The sequence below is a fragment of the Oculina patagonica genome, chromosome 11 (genome assembly GCF_052425735.1).
Source record: "Oculina patagonica isolate OP01 chromosome 11, crgOcupat, whole genome shotgun sequence".
Taxonomy (NCBI): Eukaryota; Metazoa; Cnidaria; class Anthozoa; order Scleractinia; family Oculinidae; genus Oculina; species Oculina patagonica.
The window spans coordinates 23,263,173-23,289,435 of NC_135768.1; the positions used below are offsets into that span (position 1 = coordinate 23,263,173).

The window sequence follows — 26,263 nt, forward strand, 5'->3', positions numbered from 1 at the left end:
TAACTCAAAAGTGAGGTTCTGTAGTGGTAATCGCGATCGGCTTAGGCCGTTTTGCGAAAAATATACTGTTATTTTTGCACAGTTCAACAAATTTACATGATTTCATCATAATATTAAATCCAGACCTAACGTTTTGCCTGGGTGGCATAGGAAGAGGCTAATAGAGAGAGTTATGGTTATTTTGTAATTTATGCTTGTGCTTCTGTCATAAATTAATGTTCTTGCTCACGCATTAGCATCCAGTCATAAGTCATCATACAAATCATAAATCAAATTTATATGATGACATTTAGCTCGGACAGTAAAATATACCTGATAGAGCTTTACATTATAACATCAACACAGCGTACCGAGAGGAGAGGTTTTCGCAATGTACTTGGGAGAGAAAGGATGGCGCAGTGGTAAGAGCGCTCGCAACCCGCTCATGTAGCCTGGGTTTGATTCTGGCCAGGTGACATTATATGTAGGTTTTATTTTGATACATTTTCAAACTCAACTTATTTTTTGTCTCTTTTACTCCTTCAGGTCGTATCTAGGAAGATATTGAGAGAACGAGGCTTTGTTTTAGTTCTACCTACAATCTGATCGCGGATTCTCAAGGAACTCGCAGCGGAGGAGTAAGTTTAACTAAAGTCTGGCTGGCTTAATCCAAGAATTCTCAGTTCAGTGATATATGTCATGTCATTGTCGTGTCTTTTCTGGTGGTATTTTTTATGATCTGAATGATTGACAAAGAGTATACACTGTTCAGTCTGCTAGATACACAAGGAAAGGAAAGTTTTGAAGTGAGAAACACGATAAAATATTCTTGATTGTAAACATATTCTTTGCATAAAGAAGTTCTGATTGTACGTATGAGCAGGTAATGAAGGTCATACGCTACTCTTAGCATCATGAACGGTTCATGTGGTAATCCATAATTGTTAAATGAATAGTATAATAATTATCTAGTTTTTCAAGGAGAAGAAAATGCAAATCATTATAAAAATCCTTTTTTGCCTCGTCTTGTTTAGACAGGGCAGACGTTACCATGACAACATGCGTGGAGATAGATGACCCACATTATTACTTACTGTTACCAAGGTTACCAGACGAAAGAAGGCAAGGAAAGCTTCCTTGGATCAAACTCTTGGCAGTCGGTTACAGTTTGTTGTTGTCATGGCAACTGACCGGAACGTGCTTGTACCTGATTCGTGGAGTGGCTTGTTTCAACAAAATGTCGACTGCATACATGTGTGACAGTAATGCAGCTTTCGCATATTCAGAAATGTTTACTGTAGTCTGGGTAATTACGCTATCTTTACTCATTGTCATTTTTCTGGTTGCGTTACAAAATGTTCCAGGGTTTCCCGGTTATAAGGTCATCTTGCATCAGCTGAAATTCCTCCCCTCATTTTGGACCCTGATACTTTTTCTTTTTATTTGCCTCTCCAGATATGTAGAACTAATACTATTCCACAAATCTCCAGTTTCCTTACTTATATTAACCGGTTTAGCACTGAGCTATGTTCTACGAACTGCCGCTATAGGCTTTTTGAATTATACACAATTGAATTTTTTGAAGTCTGAATATCCCACTTATATTTTTGTATTATCTAAGCTTACACTCCTCGTTTTGTTTATTGTTAGTTTAGTTAATTTACTTGCCACCCTTTTATCTCTGACTGTCGAAGTTCACCAAATGCATCTAGCGATGGGATCTCAAAACTCACTAAATTTTGAAATGGTAAACGAGCTATTACGGGATTTCGGGTCCACCACCTTCAGATTTAAGCTAATGAGTTTCTTTTGGCAAAAACTGTTCATCGACGATAAAAATATTCTTTCTAACCACGCATACTTATCATGAAAAGTGGGTGACTGGTCTTTATGGCAGTCGAAAACGCCACACAAAGTACTGGACACGTAATAAAGTTAAACCTAGCCTGCGAAGCAGCCTGGAGCCCTGGTAGCAGGCGCCTGTGCGGTTTGCGCGCGTATTTGGAAAACGCGAAAGGCGAGTCGCGTGGCCGTCTCGCGCCTTTTGCGTTTCCCAAACGCGCGCTCAAAAACTACACAGGCGCCTACTAAGTAGGCTAAGTTAAACCCAGTTAGGTACCTAGTTGAGTGTAAAAAAAAATGCGGGTCTGTAATGTATACAATGTTGAATCTTTAGCCATACATTAAATCTTTAGCCATAGTATTAAAGGGATATTGTTGCACGGCTTTAAATACTTTTTCTAAATACTCGTTATGGAACTTAATTCTAGCAAAGAAATTACTTCTTCTACTTGGATGGGTTGCATGGAGCGCTTCCAGAGAACCCGTACCCTATGTCACACCATAAACGGTTTTCCCTGCCCTTTTCAGACCTGACCCCAAAATTGATATCCTATTTTATACCAAAAAGGTTCGAAAACGATTCATTTTGGTACCGCACCGCACCCCCCCCCCCCCCCCGCGTTTGTACATGTTGTGCTTTCAAGTTGTGTCCCAACGATTTTGTGCCTTTGCATTCCTTCGAGTGTAGGTAATCACTATGATTTTAATAAGAAAGTTCAGTACTTATAAAATATAAAGCTCTCAGTCAATCGCAGTTACAAGTAATTCTTGAGTCTAATATGGTTCTGACCCAACAAACTTTATTTATACACGGCTAAGTTTAAAGCTACTAGCTTTTATTCTGGCGCCGCGTACAACTACTGAAAAACCTTAAATACAATCCCTTTAAAATACAAGTTCCTTGAAATACGTTTAAGTTACAAAGTTGTTTCTCTATCTCAAGCCACAAAAACGTTTGTTTTTGAGATATAGGAAGTCAAAATATGGACCAAAAAATAACAACAACATAACTTACAAACCGTTGCAAAATTAAACCGCACAATAACTTAAAATTACAAAATTTAAGCTAATCGCACATTATTGACCAAGTAGCAGTGTTTATTTTTGTTCGTAGACTTTATCCTTCGTTGTTTGAACAACCGCCATAGAACCTTCAACATGTTCAATGCTATAGGTCCAGTCTTCAAAACCGTCAACCTGCAACGACTCGTTCAGATCTTCTTCAAGCATTTTGGCGGGAAAAGTGGACCCTACGTCATCACCAAACTTGAGGCGCGCACGGTTGTACATCTGTTCAGCATGGGCATGCAACTCAATAGGCACATTAAACTTGCGTGCCAGCTCGTAACCAAGATTTAAGTCCTTGCAGTGAAGGGCGATGGTAAAATCCGGGTCGAACGTACCATTGAATACCAGAGGTGCTTCTGTCTCCCAGGTGTAGGTATTTCCAGCGCTGAATCGTATAGCGTCAAAAAGAGATTTTAAATCCACGCCACCTCTTTTCCCCATAAGCATAGCTTCTCCCATGGTTATAACATTGACAGCAGCGATCATGTTAGAAATCACCTTGGCAACCGTTGCAGTGCCCATTTCTCCCATGTAGAGGACCATCTTGGTGCTCTGTTGAAGGATTGGGACACAATCCTGGAATAGCTGCTTGTCCCCACCTACAAGCACCGTCATTTTACCCTGCTTGAGAAGGGCCATGCCTCCAGTTACAGGGGCCTCAAGAACTCTGATGCCTTTCTTACCTTAAAAAACGTAAAGTAAGCACAATATGACCTTTAGGACTCGGTATCTCGTGTATTAAGGAGTAAAAAAGTTTGAAATTTTTAGCAAGGTTTTTACAGCTTTATAGAGGTGATCGCTAAATAGAGGTCATTCGCATCTGCAGGATATAAAAGGTGAAAATTCGACTTTTAGAGCTGACCGCTTAACAGACAATGGCCGGATAACACAGTTTCGCTTAAAGGGTCTGTGTAAGTGAATGTTAATATATGGATTAAATGACAAAACCGAATTAAAGCTTCATTACCAACTAATATGTCTCCCCGTCCGGGCTAAAAAGTCATAACTAGCATTACACTCATTCTAAAACCAATATCGTAATCCGTTTTACTCTTTTTCAGTTTCTGTCCATCCGTTCCTTCTTTTGTATTTGCTGTGTTATTGAAATGTCTGTTCACTCTTTCAAGTGGCTCTTTGTAATTTTCACTCAATTTGCTAGCCATTTTTTTATGTCTAAGTTTGGCTAATTTCCGTTACACAGTTCCTCTAATCTGCTACAGTTTTGACTGTGCCGTACATACCTGCCTGTTCTGCTAGCTCCAAAGTCTGCTGATAATCTGTTGTTGAATGATCAATCCACACTCCACCCGACCGTAACCCCGCCAAAACTCCATCCTCACCCGTCATAACTTGTTTGACGTGCGGTGGAGCGGGAAGCGCTGTCATCACCACGTCACACATTGTAGCCAGTTCTCGTGGCGTGTCGGGACGAGGGATATCCCTCGGGAGATACCGTCCCGCTTCTGGATTGTTATCAAGAAGGGCGCTTACTGTGTATCCTGATTTAAGGAGATTCTTAGCAACGGTCGAACCAACATTCCCTAAGCCAATGATTCCAATTTTCTGAGCTGCCTTAGTGGAGTACGCTGCACGCTGGTTGCCATAGCGACTAAGCAGAAAACGGAAAGCTGTTCTCCCAATCATATTCTCGTTGCTGAGAGAAAAAAAGGGGTGTAGGGTTAGGGTGTTGCTAACAATTGCCTTGAATACTAAGAATTTGAGTATTAAGATAAAAAATATATATTTTCAGTTAGAGTTATCTGTGAACACATTTTATCTCCTATTCCCCTTTCACTGCTTGAAGAAAACGCTTCAAAGGACTAACGCTTAGCTTTGCTTCCTCAGTCATCGAATTATTAACAATTATTCATCGAAGTGGAGGTGAATAGTCAACAGTTTTCTTGTAAAATCGCGCAGAATATTACCTGATTCTTAGTCTCAAAGGGACTATGTCACGGGGAATTCGCAGTTTTTTTGTCTAAACTGTTCTGTACTTGAAGTGGTAGGCAATTTCCCCCATCAAAAACACTGTCTTTGAAAATTTCGGTTAAACTTCGGTTATAAATATCGATTTTTTTGAAGGCGTGCGGAAGGGGCGTTCGGATCACGGACCGGATCACGAAAAATAAAAATAAAAAAATAATAAAAATTAAAAAAAAAAAATAAATCATAAAATAAAATAAGAAAATAAACAAATAAATGGTTGTTAGTAATCGGCGTAACGGCGGAACGCGGAACGGCGTAAGGCGAGATTTTTTTTCTGTTTTTTTTTTTTTCTATAACTTAATTAATTTATTGCTATGTGCAAAATTAAATTAATAAATTCTCACCTTGCAGACCAGCAGACAGCGGTACCTGGAACCTATTTCTTTTTCTTTATTTTACACACAATAGGCCGCAATATCGTTTGTGTCAGTTATATGATCTCTGGACTTAATTACCTAAAACTGGGCAAAGAAACAAGCAAACAAACGGTAAATATGTCCCAAAAAAATAAAGAGCACCCACATCTTCTTAATCCTTCGAGGTCGATCTAGAGCCAGCCTTTTCTGAGTGAGGATTTCAAGGACAAGCGCGTCTGCCCTTATGAATTTTCTTGCCCCAATCGAGACAATGAAACGTACAAAGCCGAAGAAGTCAACGGAGCCGTTGGAAAAAACTAGAAGGGCCTGTTAAGTTACTTATTTCATCAAAAAAAAAAAGAAAGAAAGAGAATGAAAAAAAGCGCTGACTAGGGGTATTTTCAGTTGGTCACCCATCCAAGTACTAACCCCGCCCAACAGGGCTTAACTTCGGCGATCGGAGAAGAACCGTTGCTTTCCATGTGGTATCAGAAAGAGCACGTAAATCAGCTAGTAAAAGTTAAGACCAGTTTTAGCAGGAAAGTGCCAAATTGTACAAAGGATCCATTTAAACCAGGTATTACTTTTATAACCCTCTCTTATAACCGTCTGTCTTGTCTGACACTGATACCACAAGGAAAGCATTGGTTTTCGTCCGATCGCCGAAGTTAAGCCCTGTTGCGCGGGGGGTCAATACTTGGATGGGTGACCAGCTGAAAATATATCTTGTTGTGGGATTTTCATTTTCTTTCTTTCTTTTTCTTACACAATCGGTAACTTTTCAGGCCTTGTTCGGCTTTGTACGTTTCATTGTCTCGATCGGGGCAAGAATGTCCGAAGGCCCGGCGAAGGGCAGTCACACTGTGCAGTCGCGTTTATAGCTTCTCCTTGAAATCCTCAAATCCTGGCTCTAGATCGACCTCGAAGGATTAATTATAAGAAGATGCGGGTGCCCTTTATTTCGTGGAATATATTTACTGTTTGTTTGTTTGTTTCTTTTTGCCCAGTTCTACGTAATCAGAAGTCCAGAGATCATATAAGCCGTAAACGACATTGTGACCTCAGTTGTGTGTGAAATAAAGAAAAGTAGGTTCCAGAGACCGCTGTCTGCAGGTCTGCAAAGTGATAATTTACTATTCATAGCAATAAATCAATAAAGCAATTCAAAAAAAAAAAAACCCCTTAACTACGCCGATTCTCGTTACGCCGTTCCGCGTTACGCCGTTACGCCGATTACTAACAACCATTTATTTGTTTATTTTTTTTTTTATTTTTTTATTTTTTTTATTTTTTTTATTTTTTTTTTAATTTTTTGTGATCCGATCCGTGATCCGATCTGCGATCCGATCCGCGATCCGATCCGCGATCCGATCCGATTCGATCCGAGTTTTGTTAACGCCCGTGCGGAAACAATTTGAAACCGTTGGCTAACGTTTTTTAAATCGCAATCCATTTCCATACGAGCCATCCGCAGCCAAACGCGCTTTTAAACAGTTTTAGTGTTCTAAAATGGCAATTGATAATACAAATGGACCATTTTTTTAGGTTTCCCACGGCTTAAATATTATTTTTGGCTGTTCAAAAATCTTTGAAAATCCGTGACAGACGGGGTACGAGGCCGAGCAAGCAGGAATCGTGAGTCACGCGAGTCACGCAAGCAGCGAGTGGTCTCATAACTGTAGCAATACATAGAGGTTTTCGGTCGACAGGTCCACGAAAACGAGCAAAAAGCAAAACAAGAAGTTTTAAAGGACCGTAGTAAGCCTCCGCAATTCTCGTACAGAAACAAAAGCAAAGGTGTGGCTGACTAGGGTCCTTTAACTCCATTATTCTTTCAGGTTTTTTGGAACACAAATGTTTAACGACACTTGTCAAACAGCAAATTTATGATAATACGTGTATTATGCTTGCGTGACAAAGCAGAAACATAAGAAAATGCCGGGCCTCTCACATTCTGTTGACATGTCACAATTGGTTCATTTGAAGTCAGACAAAGCGCGTGTCTGCCTAGAACTTCGCAAGTTTTATCTTTATCATTCTATTGTATATGTTATATATTGAAAATTCGATTTATAATGATTTGTATCGAATCGCAACGACCATGTTATATAATAATAAGATGCATGATAAAGATTCATTTCAATTTTGTGAATAACTTACCGAATAATAACCATCATATATTCTTTGCGTTCTCATACAAACCTGCATGAAACCTTTAAAAATAAATCATTAGCCTTGTATAAACACTTTTGTTCTTTTATATAACCGTTGTTTGCCTTTAATCTGTGTCTTGCGCAAGAAATCAATAGCGCATGCATGGCTTGCGCAACCGTGGTATAATTATTCGAAAAAAACACACAGAATGCTGCATTTACGCTGCCCTAGCGTTGAAAATCAAAAGTTCGACATCAATATCCAATGTCAAATTAGTTTCTTGCCTAATTAGACTCTAATAGTAAGGAGCCCTTAACCGGGAGGTACAGTATATCAAAAGTTATTTAGCTTCATGAATTTGGTTGTATAAATTAAAATTCCCACACACCTTGTAAATTACAATTTTGTAGAAGTGAGTGTAGATCCTGCAACTGATCCTAACAGCTTGTATAGACTGAGAGATTTTGAAGCCCGGCCAGCAAAACAGCACAAATTAAAGACACATACAGGGTTCAGATACCGGTCTCTGTCACGCAACGCTAAGACAGTCTCGTCCCAGAGCCCGCGTTACTCTCAAGGGGAACGGTGGGCTCTGGGAACGAAATTGGTCCAGAGCAAATGTCTGTGAATGCTCAAGGCTTTTTTCAGAAAATAGCTACTACGCATGTATCGTCAAAACTTTTTCATTATCAGTTCAAAGGAAGGATATGCGATTATGCCAAATTAAAAAAAAATGAAATGAAATATCAGTTGTAGCCAGTCCAATACAAATCTACCATTTTCCGGTGATTTAGGGAACGTTTGACTGGTTTATATTGAACAGTAAATACGACAGGTTTTTATCTATCTTTTCCTTTGATCATGAATTGATAATGAAAAATATATAGGTATGAATGACCACAAAATTACTTGTGTCCTCCAAAAGCGTGACAGTCGAGGGAGACTGGTTTTAACTTAAAGACACAGATGAGCTAATGGCCAAAGAGCGAAATACCTGTTTGTAGCCCACCTTGCTTCTAGTTTACGTTGCTTTTTACTAAAAAAATTAAGCTACTCGCTAGCTTATTTCGCTACTATACATTCAAAATAACTCCCAGTCCATTAAATTGAGTAATTTATTCACTATCAACACTTAGTTCATTCGGGAAGGCCTGCCTTTACTCGGGAAACTATTCATAAATATTAATAGCAATAATAATCAGACTACGAGCAGTCCCTAGTTCCTATTTTTTCGCAGAGTCCATCGAGCTTGGAGCGAAAATTTTTTTTTAGAAGAGTCCGTCGAGCGTGAAGCAGAAAAATAAATTTTCACGCGAGGGGAGGCGAGAAGCGAAAACAAGCTCGATGGACTCTGCGAAAATATTTTCGCTTCACGCTCGACGGACTCTGCGAAAAAATAGGGACTGCTCGTAGTCTAGTAATAATAAAAAAAACCAATATACCAATAAAAGGTGAGTAAAACTATGTAGTATAGAAACACCGCGTGTCGACCATAAATATACCGGGGTACTGCCTATAGCAAACTGTATACGTGGAGGCTCTGCCCAAAAGAGGAACATTTTTTTCGGGGTGTCAGAAAACGGATTTAACGAGTTGGAAAATAGCAATGGGTAAGGAAAACTGTAATTTAGGTATTTCAAAGGGCTTTTCAAAATATCCTTAACAGTCCCACCGAACAGTCGCTTTATTTTGGTATTTTACGGGCTTATTCAAGTGAAAAATTAGAATAAGAGATGTAGTATCCCTTCTGCATGTAAACGGCAAGGGTTCAAGGACTGGCTGGCCAAACGTTAACACAAGTGGACGCAAGATACAGGTTTCGACAGAGAAAAAGGGACGTTTTACTGTCTACCGATGGACTAACAAAGAACCAAATCTTCAGACTTTGATGTTTCCATTGCTATCTATTTTTATATTTGCATGTGTACTTGATATGAATGGGATTTTTATAAATACAAACATTGTCATCCCTGGGTTAAGTACGCAACTGTGAAGTTAGATTACTTTCAGCTGGTAAATGGAATGTAAAGGGAATCGAGATGCACAATTCCTTTTTGCAGTTACTGCGACATCAATGCAATTCATATGATAAAACCTGACCTGTCACAATTCACTGTGTATTTTCATGTCTGTCGAGGGTTTTTTTTAAAAGGTTTGGCCTATATACGGTTCGCATTTTAGCTTCCTAGAAGCAATGCCCTTTCCCCGACAGTCTCAGTGGGGTGGTGGCTTTTAAGGCTAACCGTTAATTTTTTCCCATTACGGTAACCGAATTAAAAAAGTTATTTATATTATTAAAAAAACATATTAAAGGTCTAAGGACCATTTTGGGACGATGAAGTGATCTACTCTATACATAATTACTGACCGATTTTTTACGGTTAACATATTTTACGGCTAACGGTTAAAATTTTCCAATTTAAACGCCCAACGGCTAAATTTTTGGCCGTTATTACGGCTAACGGTACACCCCATTGAGACCCTCTTCTTCAAACACAACATTAAAAAGGCTTAAAAAACCGAAGGTAATAACCCTCGCTACCTTAATGCGTATGCACGGTTATCAAAATTAATGGGTGAACTATGAAATGAGATAGTACAAAGGTGTGTGTTTAGACTGCTATTATATGTACGTTGGCTAAACTTTAAAATAAGTTAAAAACAAGTCTCGTAAAAACTGCCTAAAACCAATCAGAGCTTTTTTTTTTATCCCGATTTGAAGCACTCTACTTTCGCGCGCTGGCCACCGGTCACATGATTTTTCTTTGAGTTCTGATTGGCCTATTTAATCACTTGTTGTCACAGCGATTTGGTGCGTGATTACTTTGTGTTTTAAGCGTGATTCTGGACTGCATGTACATGTGTTATTAATATTGCTACATTGAACTTATGCACTAAACGCTTCTTGGCAGGCCATAAGTGCATCCATGGCGTTCGGAGAGATCCTGAGATTTTGTAGAGGAATACCAGAGAAGTCGTAATTATAATCCTTGTATGTGACCCATTTTCCATCATCTTCGCCTTTGGTGTGATGCCCGTCGTATCTGCACACTCCAGACGAGTCCTGTTACGAACAAAACAAAACTTAAGTACATGTACTGGTGCATTTGAGACGTTGAAAAATTCTGACATTAGAATGCATATTCTACAGTTAAAAGGGGCAGCGTGGATTTTTTCCGTAGGTATGGAAAGTCGAGTCAAATCTTCACGTCATAAATCAATTAATTAATTAATGAACGTTATCTGGTTATGCGTAGGAAGAGGTTGCCCTCACGTGCCCGAGCCAGGGGGTCGTGTATAAAAACGCACGACAATAATAAGTAAAAAACAAAATTGCGGAGTCCCTCTAAAGAGACCCCGCAGCGTCACATCAACCCCCAAACGTGCAGTTCACCCTTTACAGGGACTATGTCACGGATTTAACCAGATTTTTGAACCGCCAAAATTTATATTTGCGTCGCATGAAACCTAAAAATAATAGTAGTCTATTTTTATTAAAAATGGCCATATTAGAGCACTGAATCTGTTAACTATCATCTTTGGCTGCGAATGGCTCGGATGGAAACGGATTGCAATTCGAAAAAGTTAGGCAAACGTTTTTAAATTGTTTCCGTGCGTCTTCAAAAAATCGATATTTATAGCCGTAGCTTGATTTCTATCCGCAAATTAAGATTACATCTTCATTTAGATGTTCAAAGATAATGTTTTATATGGTTTAAGTTGCCTACCACTTATTTCAGAACAGTTTTGTCCAAAAAACTGTGAAATCCCCGTGACATAGTCCCTTTAACTCTTTCAATGGGTAAAACTCTTTTAACTAATTTGTACTGATCTGTCTGTGGATTAAACCCAAATTGTAATTCTAGTCAAAGGAAAACTATTTAACAGTACTTTCATGCGGTACGGCTCACTGTGATCTTACTATTTGGTTTGAGTGAAATCTTTTTTTTTTAGGGTGTAACCATCCAAACGAAAGCTATTGAGCAGTTCTTTCATGTGGTTCTGTTAACGCCTGATGCAAGGGGTCGTTCTAACGTTTACCTCAGAAATGGAAACACTTATTGATGAAGTCCCTGAATGGACACACAGCAAATTGACATAAACCTCAGAATTACAAACCTTGTAGACGCGTGTGATGATCCCTTGATGAAATCTCATTCCGCCGATGTTGTTTCCTTCAGTAGCACCGTAACTTCCCTGAGGAAATAGTACGATGGAATCCACACCGACCTGGTCTTCACTTGGAATCTTATCGATAGCCACGTCCTGTAACCAAGAGAACACAAAGGTAACGCTATGTGGACATTTTTTGTTGTTGTTTTTCATTGTGTTTGGATGAAAGTTCTCAGTACTAAGTCTGTGGATGAAGACCCTGTGTGTGAGCATTCAAATGAAAGCTGTTGAGCAGTACTTTCATGCTGTACAAAGTGGTTCTGACTTTTAAGTTTGTGGACGAACTCTACTGAGTGACTATTTAAAAGAAAGCTTTTGAGACGTATTTTTATGAGGTTCTATATATTATGCTGTACAAGGTGGTTTTAACTGTTAAGTATGTCGATGAAACCCTAGTGTGTGACCATTCAAATGAAAGCTATTGAGCAGTACTTTCAAATTTTACTGTTTAATATGTTGTACAAGGTGGTTCTAACTTTTGAGTCTGTGGATTATTCATAGAAAGCTATTGAATAGTTCGTTCATTTGGTACTGTTTGTTGTGCTGTACAAGGTGGTTCTAACTCTTAAGTCTGTGGATGAAACCCTAGTGTGTGACTATTTAAATGAAAGCTATTGAGCAGTACTTTCAGGAGGTACTGTTTATTATGCTGTACAAGGTGGTTTTAGCTTTAAAGTCTGTGAATGAAACCCTAGTGTGTGACTATTCAAACCCTAGTGTGTGACTATTCAAATGAGAGCTATTGAGCAGTACTTTCATGTGGAACTGTTTATTATGTTGTACAAGGTGGTTCCAACTTTTACTTCTGTGGATGAACCCTACTGTGTGACTATTCAAATGAAAGCTATCGAGACAAACTTTCGTGTGGTACTGTTCATTCTACGTAGAAAGTTAAAAGTATCTAGATAAATCCCTTAACTGTGACTATTTACACGAAAGCTATTGCGTTTTGAGCGGAATCCTTATATAGCAGTTGTACACGAATTGTATACCTTGTAAGACTGAACTTTCCCTGTAGGATCTCCGTCGTCCCAGTCCACAGTGTAAGACATGGTCTCACGGTCAAAGCTCGCGATGGTCGCTCCGAAGTAAGCCGATCTTTGGTGGTGAGAGATCACGTGATCGCCTATTACAGGCGCGCGGTAACTTCCGGTTTCCTCCTTGAGGCCAAGCAAAGGTAAAATGGAGCCCCTGGAATTTGAAAAGAATCAATTTAATACACAGAACAGAAAGCGAATCTTGCACGTTTTAAGGTCGCGCAGGACCCTTGCTCATTAATATATTCATTAGCCAAATTTCTTGTTGGAGTGCTGTCTTGTAAAGCTTTAATTCACTACATTTTGAATATCGATTCCTCTAAAATTTAATAAGTATACCCAGGGATGATGGAATTACATCATGATTGTCCTTTTACTGAGAGATGACCGTTGTCTGTGATGTTACAAGCCCTTAAAAGTTTAACTGAAGATAATGCGATTTTGTGTCCAAGTTTTCAGCTAGCACAGCGCACCAAATTAAATGATTATATAGCCTAGTGATAAGTCGTAACTTCTTTTGTGTTCCCACTAGAACGAAATTTTCGATTTCAAAAACTGCTACAAGTTAATGGCTTCTAAGAGAGTAAAAATGTGAAATCTAAACTTTGAAACATGCTATCTTCATTTTGAGAAGGAAATTTAAAAATTCGCTCTAGCCAGAACACAATAGAGTACACCAAGTTTATGTTCCTCGCGAATCAACTCTTGAAATTCTATATCGGCGGGGAAAACTTGGACACAAAATTGCAGGTTTTGAGGCTTCCGAAGACCTTCCGAGTCGATGTTTACAACAACGTGTGCTTTATTTAAAGCTGTGAATCTAATTATGATAATTCGCTATGTTCCAGCGCACGGGATGCGAGGCTGAGAACAATACCGTGTAATTACTTGTACAAAGAACTCTGAGAAAAAAATTCTCATGAATATTTCGTTTGTTGTCGGCTTCAGTCGTCGCAGTTCGTGCATACTCTTTAAATAAATACATACATAATGATTTCAAGGGTCCTGCGCGACCTTAAAATGGATTTCAGAGACAAAGCCAAATGCAAATAAAACAATTGTGCTATTGTGCGAATGGAATAGGGGACTCAAAATGGCTAAAAACATATAAAAATGCTTTTTTAAAAGGAACGTTTTAGTTTAATTTTAAAAACGGGCACCTAAGAACCGTTCCTGTTGTCAGATGTCAGAGCATTCCAAAGCGTGAGGGCTGCCATAGAGAAAGACTTTGTGCCATAGGTCCTCAAATTAAAAAGGTGATGTAAAAAGATGATTTTTGGATGATGAGCGTAGCAGACGAGATGAAGTAACACCAATACTGTGTTGAAGTAACACCATTCACATTCTCCCAACAGCTTTTTAAAGAAATGTATGGATACCAGTAAGGAGAATCCAGGGATCCATATTCGTTTTTTCTCCAAGTCGTCAGCCGGGCAAGTATTTAAGACGACATACTTGCCCTGGCAAAATTTTACTTTCCCGCTCAAAAGTGAAGAATGGTGACTGTACAACAAGTTAATGAAAAGTTGACTTTTTTATGGTTATTACATGTAACACTGTATACAATTGTCATGAAATCTACGAGACAACGTGTCAGTTATAATAAAGTTTGATGCTTAAGTATTTGTTAATGAGACTTTCTACTAATGTCTACTTTGGCTGCTGACCTATAAAATTTCACTAAACATCGTGCCCCCAAGCGGCTTGTGATGTGGAGCTGGCGGAAGCGGACGATGCAGGCACAAATGAAAGCCAGGGCCTCTTTGACTGCCATGACAGAAGAAAAGAACACTTTCGCTCTTCTTGTTCTATTGGTTTGCTTTTCTGAAGCGTTAACATTACTTTTTTCTTTGCTGGCGGTGCCACACCAAGATAAACAGCGCATTTTGATCAAAACATCAGCTGATGCGATCGCCTCGTGTTTTCACGGATGCAGCTGCAGTACAAAATATCAGCGGTTGACAGCTTGAAAATTGAGCCTGCGATGATTTCATTCATGGAAAATACCGCATCATCCAAGATGGCGGCCAAAATTATGATTTTATCGCGACAGAAAGTTGCAAATTATTCTCTGTTTTCTAAAAGTTACGAATGAACGACAAGTGGTCAGAACGCAGGTAACTCATAAGAAAATAATATATTTAATAAATGTTTTTTTTGTTTCATTAAGTCAAACTTAAGTCGTCCAGCGGACGAGTTTTTGTAATGTTTTGGTCGTCCGTACGATTTTTTAGTCGTCTCGGACGACCGGACGACTGTGAATATGGATCCCTGCAGAATCTGTTTATGTAGTGGGGACTTTCGATCGTTTTAATGGAGTTTCTTACAACATTTCATTAACATTTAGTGACTCTTTTGAATATCCACAAATGCCCTGGGGTTGGGCATTTGAACAGAAAATCTCAGCAAAGTTCAAATGCCGGCCTATACCCGGCCTCCCCCTCCTGCGGCTTAACATTGATAAGTGCATGACGTTTTCCTCTAGTGATTACACTGCTTTTGATACTTACTGAATTTCTTGTATTTTTTCCTGCAACGCGTCCTCTGAAGTGATATCCTGTAAGTTGATTGGTCGGTTCTCTTGGCCAGCCACTAACAAACCCACCACTGTGCTTCTCCAGTCATCGTCTGCGCCCACGATCACTGGCACCACCGGTTTCTTCAGTGACTGAAAACACGTCATGTAACATACTTAAATTCCAATAACGCAGGAAGAATAAATTTGCCGTTTGAATCTTGACTTATTGACTGAAATCAACTTATGGTCGTATTTCTCGTTTGGCGATACACGAGGAAAATATACGACTCCTAAAAAACAATTCACATATTTCAAAGTCTAATTTAGAAGTACATTGTATTACCGTAAAATTCCAGTTATAAGCCCTGGGCTTATACAACTTCGTAAGGGGTCTTGGGTGGGCTTATAAACGGAAGGGCTTATATCTGGGAGGGCTTATAAGTCGAATTTAAAAAAAATGTTTTAAAACGCGCCACGGCAGTGAGGATCGAAATACGTCTATAAGTTAAAAAAGTCAAAATAAAGCAACATTTAGCCCTGTTCAGTACTGCCGTCCAGTAGAGGTGGGCTTATAGCCGAATTGTTTTTTTTTTTTGTTTCCAGGTAGATGGGCCTATATCCAGGGGGGCTTATAAGCGGGGGGAGGGGCTTATAACCGGTATTTACGGTATTCTTTGTATTAGGCCTTGTGATATATATAGATTGTGGTGTACAAAATAACCTCCAGTCTGAATATTTTTCTGAGGAAGAAAGCACCAAAGGTGACAATGAAACAAAAATGAACAAGGGGGTTTGCTATTTTATTTGCCTCTTTTTCAAAACGAGTCTACGTGCGACACCATTCAAATGAAAATGAGTTGATTTGCATGAAAATGGAGATGTAGGTGAAACTTATTTTCATTTGAATGGTTTCGCACGTAGACTTGTTTTGAAACAGAGGCAAAGGGTTACTCGGAAATAACCTATTATGGAATGATTAAGATGGAGATCCTGAACAATTTTGGGGCCTGGGTAATATATCTACTGACTATATAGGGAAAGTGCTCTATATGCCTGGTAATAGTTCCTTCGAATGTAAATTTATTAACTGGAAAATCTTGGTTGATTTTCACTATAACCAACTAACAATACATAAACAAATCATTATTTTGTGTTTACCTTGACAGCAAACTGGATTTCCATTCGGCAGTTCTCACTATTTGCATACTGTTTACTGACAAATGCCAACACTACTTTAGCTTTACCAAGTCCTTCAGCGATCTGTGCGAACTACAGTCAAGATGAAAAAACAATTAAGCGCATACACTAAAAGAAACACTGAACTGAGTTTGATAGATCGACAGTGTTGTCAGAAACTTCATTCTATGATTAGTCCCGATCCTAAGAGTTCTCGGCTCAAAGAAGTCTGGGCTCTATCGTGGGCGGTGACATCACCAAAGAGCACCCGCCCCAATGCCCCAAATGTCCCCAAAAAGCAGCAATGCTAAATACCCTCCAGACTCTTTAATAAAGGTTTAGTTGTTGTTGTTGTTTGTTGAAATGGCGAGAAGATCGCCTTTACGTGTACGTCACGACCAACTTAAGTTTTTTGAAGGTTGCGATGAAGTTTTCTTTTCTTTTTTTTAATTAAAAAACTATTGTTGTTGTTGTCTTAAGGTTGGTTCTCGTATGATCGCCCCAATCGTTTCTATCGCATCGATCGTTTGCAACATAGTTAGTAGAGGGGACTAACTATGTTTGCAACAACTGAGACGATCGTATGTGATGGAAGAGATCGGGGTTCTCATATAATCGTCCCGATCGCCTGGTATGAGCGAAGACCTACAAAATACAATCATTTTAGCTCTAGATCCAGCACAATGACAGCTTTCAATAAAAGAGCAAAACTTGTGGACTTCTATGTTCCAGTTATTGCAGTTTTACGGCTAAGAAGGGAAAGAGAAGCTAGAAGGATAGAAGGCGGGCGATTCAAGCGATCGTGATCGCCCCAATCGCCGCAGCCGTTAGCGATCATCTGTGCAATGTTATTAAATAATCGCGCCGATCGCAAGAAAACGTTTTGAAGTGACAGAGGCGATAGAAATGGTCAGGGCGATTATATGAGAACCAGGATTTATGACTGTGTTATTAATGCACTTACCATGCCTAGTGATTCATCATTCTGATTAGTTGTTTTAAGCCGATCTGTGTCAATCCATAAAGAGAACTTGTTGTTCTTAGCCAGGCCGGCGTGAACTTTCCTGGGATCAGCAAACGATGATCCAATGAACTCTTGTACCTGATGACGTAACAGTGAGCACTTGTAACAAAACACTAGAAACTTTATAAACTACAATATCATGATCATTCTTATAAAATATCAATAGCGGATTTCTTAAGCAACGAACCCTTTTATAACGATCATTATTAAATAGAGTAATCTTAGAGCGGTTTTCACTTGAGTGTCGAAAGTAATTCCGTTTGTTTTTGTTTTGCATTTATATACTATGCTTAGTGATTGGCTAAAAAAACCCCGCGCCACTATCTCAGCCAATCAGAAGTAAAACCAAAACCAATCGTGTCTCGCTAGCGCACGTTTTCCCGCACTTCGTGTCGGCTACATGTATTTGCGTAGAGTTTTCATTGGTTCACTGGATTGTCTGCTTTTGGCTTTACGACACTCAATCGAAAATCGCTCTATATACGAGTTTTTTGACTGGGATTTTATGTTATCTTTAACTACTTTAACTACTTTCGTGGGAGGCGTGGTAGCCTAATGGTTAGTGCGCCGGACTCCGGATCGAGCGGTCCGGATTCGAGGCCTGGCCGGGGTCATTGTGTTGTGTTCTTGGGCAAGACACTTTACTCTAATAGTGCCTCTCTCCACCCAGGTGTATAAATGGGTACCGGCGACATAATGCTAGGGGGTACCCTGCGATGGACAAGCATCCCATTCAGGGGGGAGTAGAAATACTCCTAGTCGCTTAATGCTATCGAAACCGGGATAAGCTCCGGCAGAATGGGCCACTTGGCTCGAGGCTTCCCCCTTTTTTTAACTACTTACTTGTTTGGATTTGTGTGCCTTTTCTGAATTCGTCCAGCAGTAGCTGATGAACACATCAGCTGGGCCCAGCAGCCTAGTTGCTGCAGGAGTAGCTTCTGTACTTTGTAAGTCTACGAAAACGAATTATAATATAACGTCTATAAACATTTGGCTGCAGCAATACATTTTTACACAAGGAATAATTGATACTACTGCTGCCCCCGCTGCTATTTGATCCTCTTTTCAGCGCATTTTTTTACTACAGTAAGTTCTTTCCCTCGATATTTTGGCTTTTCTGTTTGCTCAATTGGTTGAAATTTAGCTTTTTGTTTCGGAATTTTTTTCAATAGCTCGTTGGCAGCTCGTGTTTTCTAATTCTCGTGTTGATAGAACATTACAAGGTTTCTGGCCTTCTCTTCTTCAAGATGGGAGGAGGACGTGCGATTTAAAACAAAAAATTCAGGATGAACTTGCAAAGCCTAGTTAATTAATAAACAAAATAAAGCGCAAATGCGATAACCCTGAAATATAAATGATCACGGAAATTTAATTACAGGAACGCGACCGCGACATCTTGACAATATTTTGCCGTGCTTTAGCTTATTTTTGATGAAATGAGTGACCTAAGTGAGTGTAGAATTAAGCAATAGTCAAAAGTTTTAAAACTCAGACTTGAGACCAGAAGTTTAAAAAAGATTTTTGGGCTGGGCGTCCAAGCAAAAATGACCAACTTGACAGCTAAGTCTAAAGGATGCCGAAAGATCTCTTCTCAAATTCGGCAAGTCATCTTGCAAATCTCCTCTGGTGGTGGATTTATCAAATCTTTTACCGGTACAAGTAGTTTGCGTCTGGCTAATCGCGGTTTTGGACTGACTGCTCTTGGACAAATGAATTCAGTTAACTGCAGTAAGTTGGTTGTTTGCAGCTTACACGCGCCTGCTACGAATCACCCAATCAGAATACTAGGTTTCTTAATCTTACGTTGCTATTAACCAATCGTCGAACAAAGATTTGATCACACCTCCCAATACTCCGTGCGAGCCCGCTTTATACGCGCCGGGACTATAAGGATGCCTCCCTGCGGGTGGCGAAATCTAATCAATACCTTGTACACTTCCCAATCCATCAGGAACTTTTATCTGAGGAACACTCTTTTTGACAGCTTTTAGCAGCTCGGTCATTTTGGCATCCTGTACGTCCTTGTTGCTAAAGTGAATGTAAATTTCACCAGCGATAAGCAGCCCCACAACCGTCATCATCCAATCAAATGATCCGCTACCAACAACAACTGGAATAACCGGTTTTTTAACAGTCTTCTTCGCGTACTGAAACTCTTGACGGCATATTTCATCCCTGCAAGGAAAGAAAGATGATCAACTCTGAGTTTCTTACAACTTTTTTCAGTGTTCTCGGGAGTGGGGGGGGGGGGGGTGCTTAGGGGTGTAAATTATGAAGTTCAAATTTGCACGCAAGTCAACGCAATTTTTTCACAGTTCGGCCACCCAACGCAAGTGAACACATTTTTGCAATTTACTTCAAATACTGAATTGCACCTCGTAGCATTTTTAATGACTTTTTGCAAACTTGCGTGCACACTAGAGAGTAAACTTGCGAGTCCGTATGGCCACCCAACTCAAGTCTGTACGCTCGTGTCATGTTGAATAATTTCTTCACTATTTATCACCGAGCTTAAATTTACCATCTTTATTATTTACTACACATTTGATGATTTCGACATTGCTGATCCTAGCAGTATGCAGGACGCGTGTTACATATCAACCTAGTAAATGGCCCAGCTCACAACGAGTCTCTCGTAGCTCAGTTGGTTAGAGCGCCCAACCGGTGTCTGGGAGACCATGGGTTCGATTCCCGTCGGGGACTCGGATTTTTTCTTTGTCCCACGCTCGTGTCATGTTGAATAATTTCTTCACTATTTATCACCGAGCTTAACATTTACCATCTTTATTATTTACTACACATGTGGAACTTGCGACCACTTGCGTTCCCGTTTGGTTAGTCCTCGAAGTCTTATGTAAAGGGCCCTAGGGAGCCACGCTTTCTTTTTTTTACATGCAGGATTTTAGGTATTATAATTCTCATGTAGCGTGTCTAAACGAAACAGGTCACCGTGAAACTTCAAATTAACAATTGGTTCATGCTTAAGCATGTATCGCGTTATGGTGCACACAGTTTGGAGAGCCCAACCGAGAGCAACTCTAGCTCTTTGAGTGCTCTACAAACCTTCCAAGTGCACCATAACTCAATAGTCCACAGCTACAGTAAAAGCATGAACCAATTACCCCATAAGCATCCCTGTCTGTTTCATATGGGAGTCCCTACTGGGGAGTGGATAATTTCTCATGTAGTTATTTGCTGAACCTTAACAGCATAAAACTTCTATCACGGCTATGACATACCAAAATCACTACTTGTTCACTGTACTTACTGGACATATTCATCGCTGAGACAAGCCACAAACACCTTTGCTGTGTTAATCTGTTGCACAGTTTCAATCAGTGAGTCAGTCATTCGTTTTTCCTGATTAACCTTGGCCCCATACCCCTCCAGCTGACACCGGATGTCACGTGGATCGCAGATACTCGACATGATCGCTTCATCATAACTGGGCGGAGCCTCAGAAGGTGGCAACTCACAATTCCTTATGGCAGAAGGGCTGTTGGCCTGTTAATCAGATAACAGATATTTTATTCACCTCTTTACAGCCAGTATTTTTGTGCAAAGATCCAATTTATGGATAGCAGCTACTGTGCACACTTTGGTACATGTGGTTAGTGAGGGGTGGGGAGGGTCGGGGTGTGACAGGAGGGTGGGAGCCCAGGAGAAAAGGGGTGGGAGGCGGGAAAGGAGAGGGTAGGAAGTGGGAGTCCAAAGGTGAAAGAACCAGGAGAAATTATACATGAAGAATTCATTGAAGTTTAACCATATTCCCATGCCATCGCACTTTTTCTTTTTTTGTATGTAATTTCTCAACCTCCTACCTTTCCTATTTAATGGTCCATACTAATCAGTTATAAAAGACTTTCTAAAGGCCCGTTCCAACATTAATTTCCCCATGTTGGTTTGTCACTCGCTCCTGACATCAAATTTGCCTTTTGAGGGTCGCGCTTGAGCAGCAAAAAAGAGGTCAACTTGAAGCAGGTCTACACACTGTACATGTATGTACAATTGTACTGTTCATAAATATATAGAACACAAATTTACAAACCTTTGTGTAAGAAATGAATATATCGCATGGGTTAATTCCACCGTCTACAGAGTTTTGTTGCTGATTATTTCTTGCTGGCTCAGAGTCTTGAGCTGACAGAATGTCCAGTACATTGGGAGAGATGCGTAATTGAGAAAGCTCCATTCCATAAAAGTATAAACTGTAACCCGAGTATGTGACCCACTTGTTGTCTAACTCTCCCTTAGTGTGTATACCGTCATAAACCTTCTGGCCTCTGTCACCATAATACACCTTAGTTATCCTTCCCTAAGTTAAACAAAATAATACAACTCATCTTCAGAATCCTTTTAGAAGAAAATTTTATTGTAAATACTTTACTCTCATGCTTCTAAAAAAGACCTATGCCCCTCATATGGAAGGCTTTTCAACACAAGTACCACTATAATATACCTCAATTTGGCATTTAAAACCTCCCACCCCCTCCCCCTCTTGCAACAAGAAACTCTTAAGAGCTTAAAACTGCGCTGGTCATGTGACCACTCAAGGGGAGCCATGTGGGGGGAATAAAAAATGCAGCCCCCCCCCCCCACACTATCCCCATTATGCGCGTCAAACTATGTTGTGACTGACAAACAGAATGATAAGAAAGACCTTGTGTGACATTTCATGGTTGACTAGTTCCATCTTAGTTTATGCTAATGCTGGCCAAATTCCCACGATCCCACGACGAAACGTCACTCAAGACAATAACAGAAGTTAATATGAGACCTATAATGTTCCGCCTGACTACAGACAGCAGATGGAGAGCAATTAATGTCTCAGTTATTGTTAGTACTATAGACCTTTTCATTTTGCAAAGGTCCATAACAGGGAGACGACCTTAAGGTAAGGTTTGGCCGTACCATGTACTGGCCATGTCCAACACACCTGATGGTATCGCTGTCCACCCAGTCGCACACCTTCCTGCCCTCTGTACTTCCCTTGAGGAAACAGCACAATGGATCCAATGGCAATCTCATCTGGCTCAGGCACTCGATCAAGGGCCAGGTTAAAGTAATCAACAACGCGTCCAGTTGGATCCTGGTCGTCCCAGTTGATAGTGTACTTAAGCTCCTCGGAGTCAAATGATACTATTGTGGCCGTGAAATACTGCCAGGGTGTTGACGACCACATGGCTAGCACCTGAAAATAGTAATAATTAGTATATACTATAAACAGTGGATAGTGTTTTTTGCGCACGCTGACTGGGTACTCAAACTTGGGAACCTTTGCTATTCACCTCCGAGCAACTAATGCGCCAAAACTGTACTCTTAACGGTGGTACACTGTAAATAGTGGTGGTAAATATCCACCACTAGCCAACTCCACTTTGGTAAATAGTTGTTAACTGTTATTAAAATTAAAATGGTGATACATTAAGTATAATAATTAATATTGAAATGAGCCCATGACAACAGAATGATGCAAACTGGAATTATTTTTTTGATGCAAAATAGCTAGCAGTTCAGAAGATCATACATGTACTAGTGGGCTGTGATTGGTGGATTTCAATCTGTCTTGTTTGTTTAGCATGTTGAAAGATGAGACAGCGCCTTTGCACACAAAACTGAAAGCGATGTAAAGCCCTGTTAAGCAGGTTTATATAACACTCCTTTAACTCACCGGATCTCCAACTTTAGGTAAGTTGCTGGATTGCTGGGCTATAACTTGTGCTGGAACAGGACTGAAAATTGCAGCAGTTGCTGAAGTCTGCAATACAAACATGCACTCATTAGCTAGTTGCATCATACCTATATCAGTGCTGGAAATTACTGTTGGTCATTGGACATTGTCCAATCAAACATGCCAAAATGTCCAGCCAATTTTGCAATATGTTTGGACATGATGTTCGAGAACTTACATGTACATTGTACGTGACTACATACGTCTTGCAAAATTTTTAACTTGTTTGAATTGAAATGCAAATTAATGTCCAACCAATTTTTTAATACATGGTGTATGTCCATTCAAAATAGAAGTTTGGAAGGACACAGGTATTTTTAGATGTAAGTAAAAAAAAATTATGTCCAGCACTGTATATGAAAAATTTGCATCAGTAACTGACCATTACTTGTCCTAGTCTGTCAATGAGTCAGATTCATGTAATAACACATCAGTCTTATTTCATAGACAGCAGAGCAGGGGAGGGGGGGGGGGGCGCACAGGTGCTGTAGCCTTGAAAACAATTTGTTGTTTTGGGGGCTCAGCCCCCTGATATTTCAGTGCTGCTTACTAGCACAGCATAAATATTAATAGCATAAAATACATTTTGGGTAACTTGAGTAGGAAAATGGACAGACCCCGGGGGTTGGGAAGATTGTGTGCTTGGCTTGGAGTATGATGAGAACCAGCCCCCCTCCCAACCCTTAAAACCCCGGGGGTTGGGAAGATTATGTGGTGCTTGACTTGGAGTATGATGAGAACCAGCCCCCCCCCCCCCCAACCCTTAAAACACTCCACCGCCTCTATTTATAACCAATCAGGACCACTGGGGAAATGGCCCAAGGCCTTAACAGTATGGCCGTGTAAGTAGAGCAAGGTCTACACAAAGAGAATGATCACAAGAAATTCTTTTAGTACGGCCAGATTGAGCAAGCTTAGTTAATAAGATACTGTACATGTACCTGCACTCGTGGTGGGCTCTGCATCGTCACGTTCAACTGTTCATTACGTTTCCTCAGTTCACTGATTTCCTTGTCTTTTTGACTCTGCTCTAGCTTCAATCTTTCAATCTCCTTCACAAGTACCTCTTGACTGTCATCATCAGAAGTTGTTTGGTAAATTGCATCTGTACTTGCATACCCCCCATTCAGTTGACCTTGTTGCAGTTTCTCAATCTCTGTTTGTAGTTTGCTGATTTCTTGCTGCTGCGACTGCTCCTTGTTTCGCAGGCGGTCAATCTCTTGCAAAAGGCGAGTTTCATTCTCATTCACTTGAAAATTTTGCGATGATGGTGCACAACCCATTTTAGAACCAAATTATTTAGTTCTTGTTCCACGCACTGAATACGTTTTTCTGTTTCTTTGTTTCAATATATCTTAGCCTGTTTGACAGGCTCATAAGGTTAAGCTGTCAATCATCATCACTCTGAAATTATGCCAAAAAAGAAAGTTAAATTTATTCATTTCCTTTTACTCGGTTAACTTGAACTCGTATAACTTGAATTCCCCGCTAACTCTAACTAAATTTTGTTTCCCTTTATCGAAATTTACCCCGATAACTCAAATTCTGGTTCTTACAACTCGCCACGGATGCCCATTAATATTATACCATTACTGCTTCTTGTTGTGTAATCAGATTAATAAACACTAAAACTTATACAGGAACTTGATTTGAATAAGTGCAACGAACAGATCACGTATTTGACATGTACAGTCATTTTCCAATCTTATGAGCCATACATACATTCACAGTACTGTATATAAGAATGTATAATCGTGCTAGTCATTTTCGGAAGAGATAAGTTTAACTTGCACTGTACTGTATACTGAAGTGCTGAAATATCAGTAAACCATCAATTATTAACATGGAAAATTAATTTTCACTCGACCCTGATAACTCGAACCCCTGCTAACTCGAACTGTTTTTCGTTTCCCTTCAGAGTTCGAGTTATCGGGGTTCTACTGTATATTTCACGGATCACGGGTAACTTCGAGTGACCACCCTGACAACAGACCTCTCAAGTCTCACGATTTTGCCGTGAGACTCACGGTTTTCACTTCAGGCTACGTTTACACGGACACGGTTATCAATCAACACGGTTTCATGACCTCGAAACCGCATCGAAAACAACACGGTTTCGAAGTGTTTACACGGAACCTATTTAACCATTTTCCGACTGTTTTCAAATGTGATTGTATAAGCAAGCGCTGCTCTCTCAGTGCGTGTTTCACCATGTTTACCCTTCGTGAGCCAGCCAATTTGTGCCAAAATACATTGCTGTTTTCAAATCGATGCGGTTTCGTCATTTTTGACCGTTTACACGTCCAACGAAACCGTATCGTTTTGAAAACGCTCCACTTTTGACAGCGTTTTTAAAACGACCCAGTTTCAGTAGTGGTCTCGATCGGTGCCGTGTAAACGAAAGGCATAACCGCATCGAAAGCAATGCGGTTACAAATGAAACCGTGTCCGTGTAAACAGTGCCTCAATCTCACGATGACACTCAGAAATCTCACGGTAAACAGAGTCACAAGTCACTTGATTAGCACCTGGTTTTAGTTATTTTTTGTCCGTCAGTTGATCAATCTCCCGGTTTTTACTGAAATCTCCAGATTTTTTTACCACAATCTCCAGATTTCAAGGGCTTTGAGGTTGAGAGGTCTGTGGCAATGTAACATACATGTACAGGTAGATTACACGGGACTGGACCGGAACAGATCGACTTCTGTTTACAGGGGACCGTTCTGGAACCGGTCCGGAACGGATACAAACGGTTCCAAAACTAGACCTGCTGTTTTGCAGGTCCAGTTTTCACTTTTGGATCCAGACAGGTTCCAGAACGATCTGTACCTATCTGGTTGTGATTTTCGGACCAGATCCGTTTGAACCAGTCCCGTGTAAAGACCGTAAACAGAGCTTTAGCCATACCTTTGTAATCTGAAACATCGTTTCAGAAAATCGAAGCCGTCTTGATCTGTCAACAAGCGTGGCTATTCTTTCGAATTTCAATGTCTGAATGAGAATTCACTCGGGGTAAATCGCGGTAAAAGCGTTCGTAGACTTCGTAAGCCACAATTTGCTACCAAAATCCTTCTTCCTGCGCACAGTTGCATAATGAGCTGGAACAATAACCAATTTCAATGACAATACAATATCCGTGGAAACCCTTCTCAAACAAACAAACCACAGCTGAAAGACAAGACAGGCCGCCATTTTGAATAGCAAATCAAATCAGTTCCG

General features: G+C 40.1%; 3 protein-coding genes across 4 annotated transcripts; 1 reads left to right on the plus strand and 2 right to left on the minus strand.

Annotated features, from left to right (window-relative positions):
* Positions 1–646: 646 nt before the first annotated feature.
* Positions 647–1,860, plus strand: LOC144630470 (uncharacterized). The gene has a single exon (XM_078488827.1). The coding sequence runs from the start codon at positions 1,031–1,033 to the stop codon at positions 1,847–1,849; it is 819 nt and encodes a 272-aa protein (XP_078344953.1). The 5' UTR covers positions 647–1,030; the 3' UTR covers positions 1,850–1,860.
* Positions 1,861–2,914: 1,054 nt separating this feature from the next.
* LOC144630133 (2-hydroxy-3-oxopropionate reductase-like) lies at positions 2,915–7,867 on the minus strand. 2 transcript variants are annotated; one of them, XM_078488424.1, is made up of 3 exons: positions 7,774–7,867; positions 4,131–4,543; positions 2,915–3,572 (listed from the first exon to the last, which is right to left on the minus strand). In XM_078488424.1, exons 2-3 carry the CDS (start codon positions 4,531–4,533, stop codon positions 2,920–2,922), a joined length of 1,056 nt encoding a protein of 351 aa, XP_078344550.1. In that variant the 5' UTR covers positions 4,534–4,543; positions 7,774–7,867; the 3' UTR covers positions 2,915–2,919. The 2 variants fall into 2 exon arrangements, with proteins under 2 accessions (XP_078344550.1, XP_078344549.1); XM_078488423.1 differs by lacking the exon at positions 7,774–7,867 and adding an exon at positions 7,392–7,439.
* A 2,153-nt stretch (positions 7,868–10,020) lies between these two features.
* LOC144629861 (uncharacterized) lies at positions 10,021–26,206 on the minus strand. The gene is made up of 14 exons (XM_078488097.1): positions 25,952–26,206; positions 23,986–24,448; positions 22,985–23,071; positions 22,250–22,504; positions 21,362–21,628; positions 20,582–20,817; positions 19,241–19,488; positions 18,157–18,266; positions 17,254–17,391; positions 16,272–16,382; positions 15,106–15,263; positions 12,551–12,749; positions 11,505–11,651; positions 10,021–10,449 (listed from the first exon to the last, which is right to left on the minus strand). The coding sequence occupies exons 2-14, from the start codon at positions 24,325–24,327 to the stop codon at positions 10,273–10,275; spliced, it is 2,475 nt and encodes an 824-aa protein (XP_078344223.1). The 5' UTR covers positions 24,328–24,448; positions 25,952–26,206; the 3' UTR covers positions 10,021–10,272.
* Positions 26,207–26,263: the final 57 nt, after the last annotated feature.

Excerpts from the sequence above, each read along its gene's own strand:
- LOC144630470 (XM_078488827.1), top strand. The coding sequence starts at position 1,031 with ATGACAACATGCGTGGAGATAGATGACCCACATTATTACTTACTGTTA.
- LOC144630133 (XM_078488423.1), bottom strand. Across the intron at positions 3,573-4,130 it reads GGAGCTAGCAGAACAGGCAG|GTAAGAAAGGCATCAGAGTT; the intron begins GTATGTACGGCA and ends ACGTTTTTTAAG.
- LOC144629861 (XM_078488097.1), bottom strand. The coding sequence starts at position 24,327 with ATGGGTTGTGCACCATCATCGCAAAATTTTCAAGTGAATGAGAATGAA. Across the intron at positions 12,750-15,105 it reads GAAAAAATACAAGAAATTCA|GGGCTCCATTTTACCTTTGC; the intron begins GTAAGTATCAAA and ends TTCAAATTCCAG. Across the intron at positions 10,450-11,504 it reads TCATCACACGCGTCTACAAG|GACTCGTCTGGAGTGTGCAG; the intron begins GTTTGTAATTCT and ends TGTTCGTAACAG.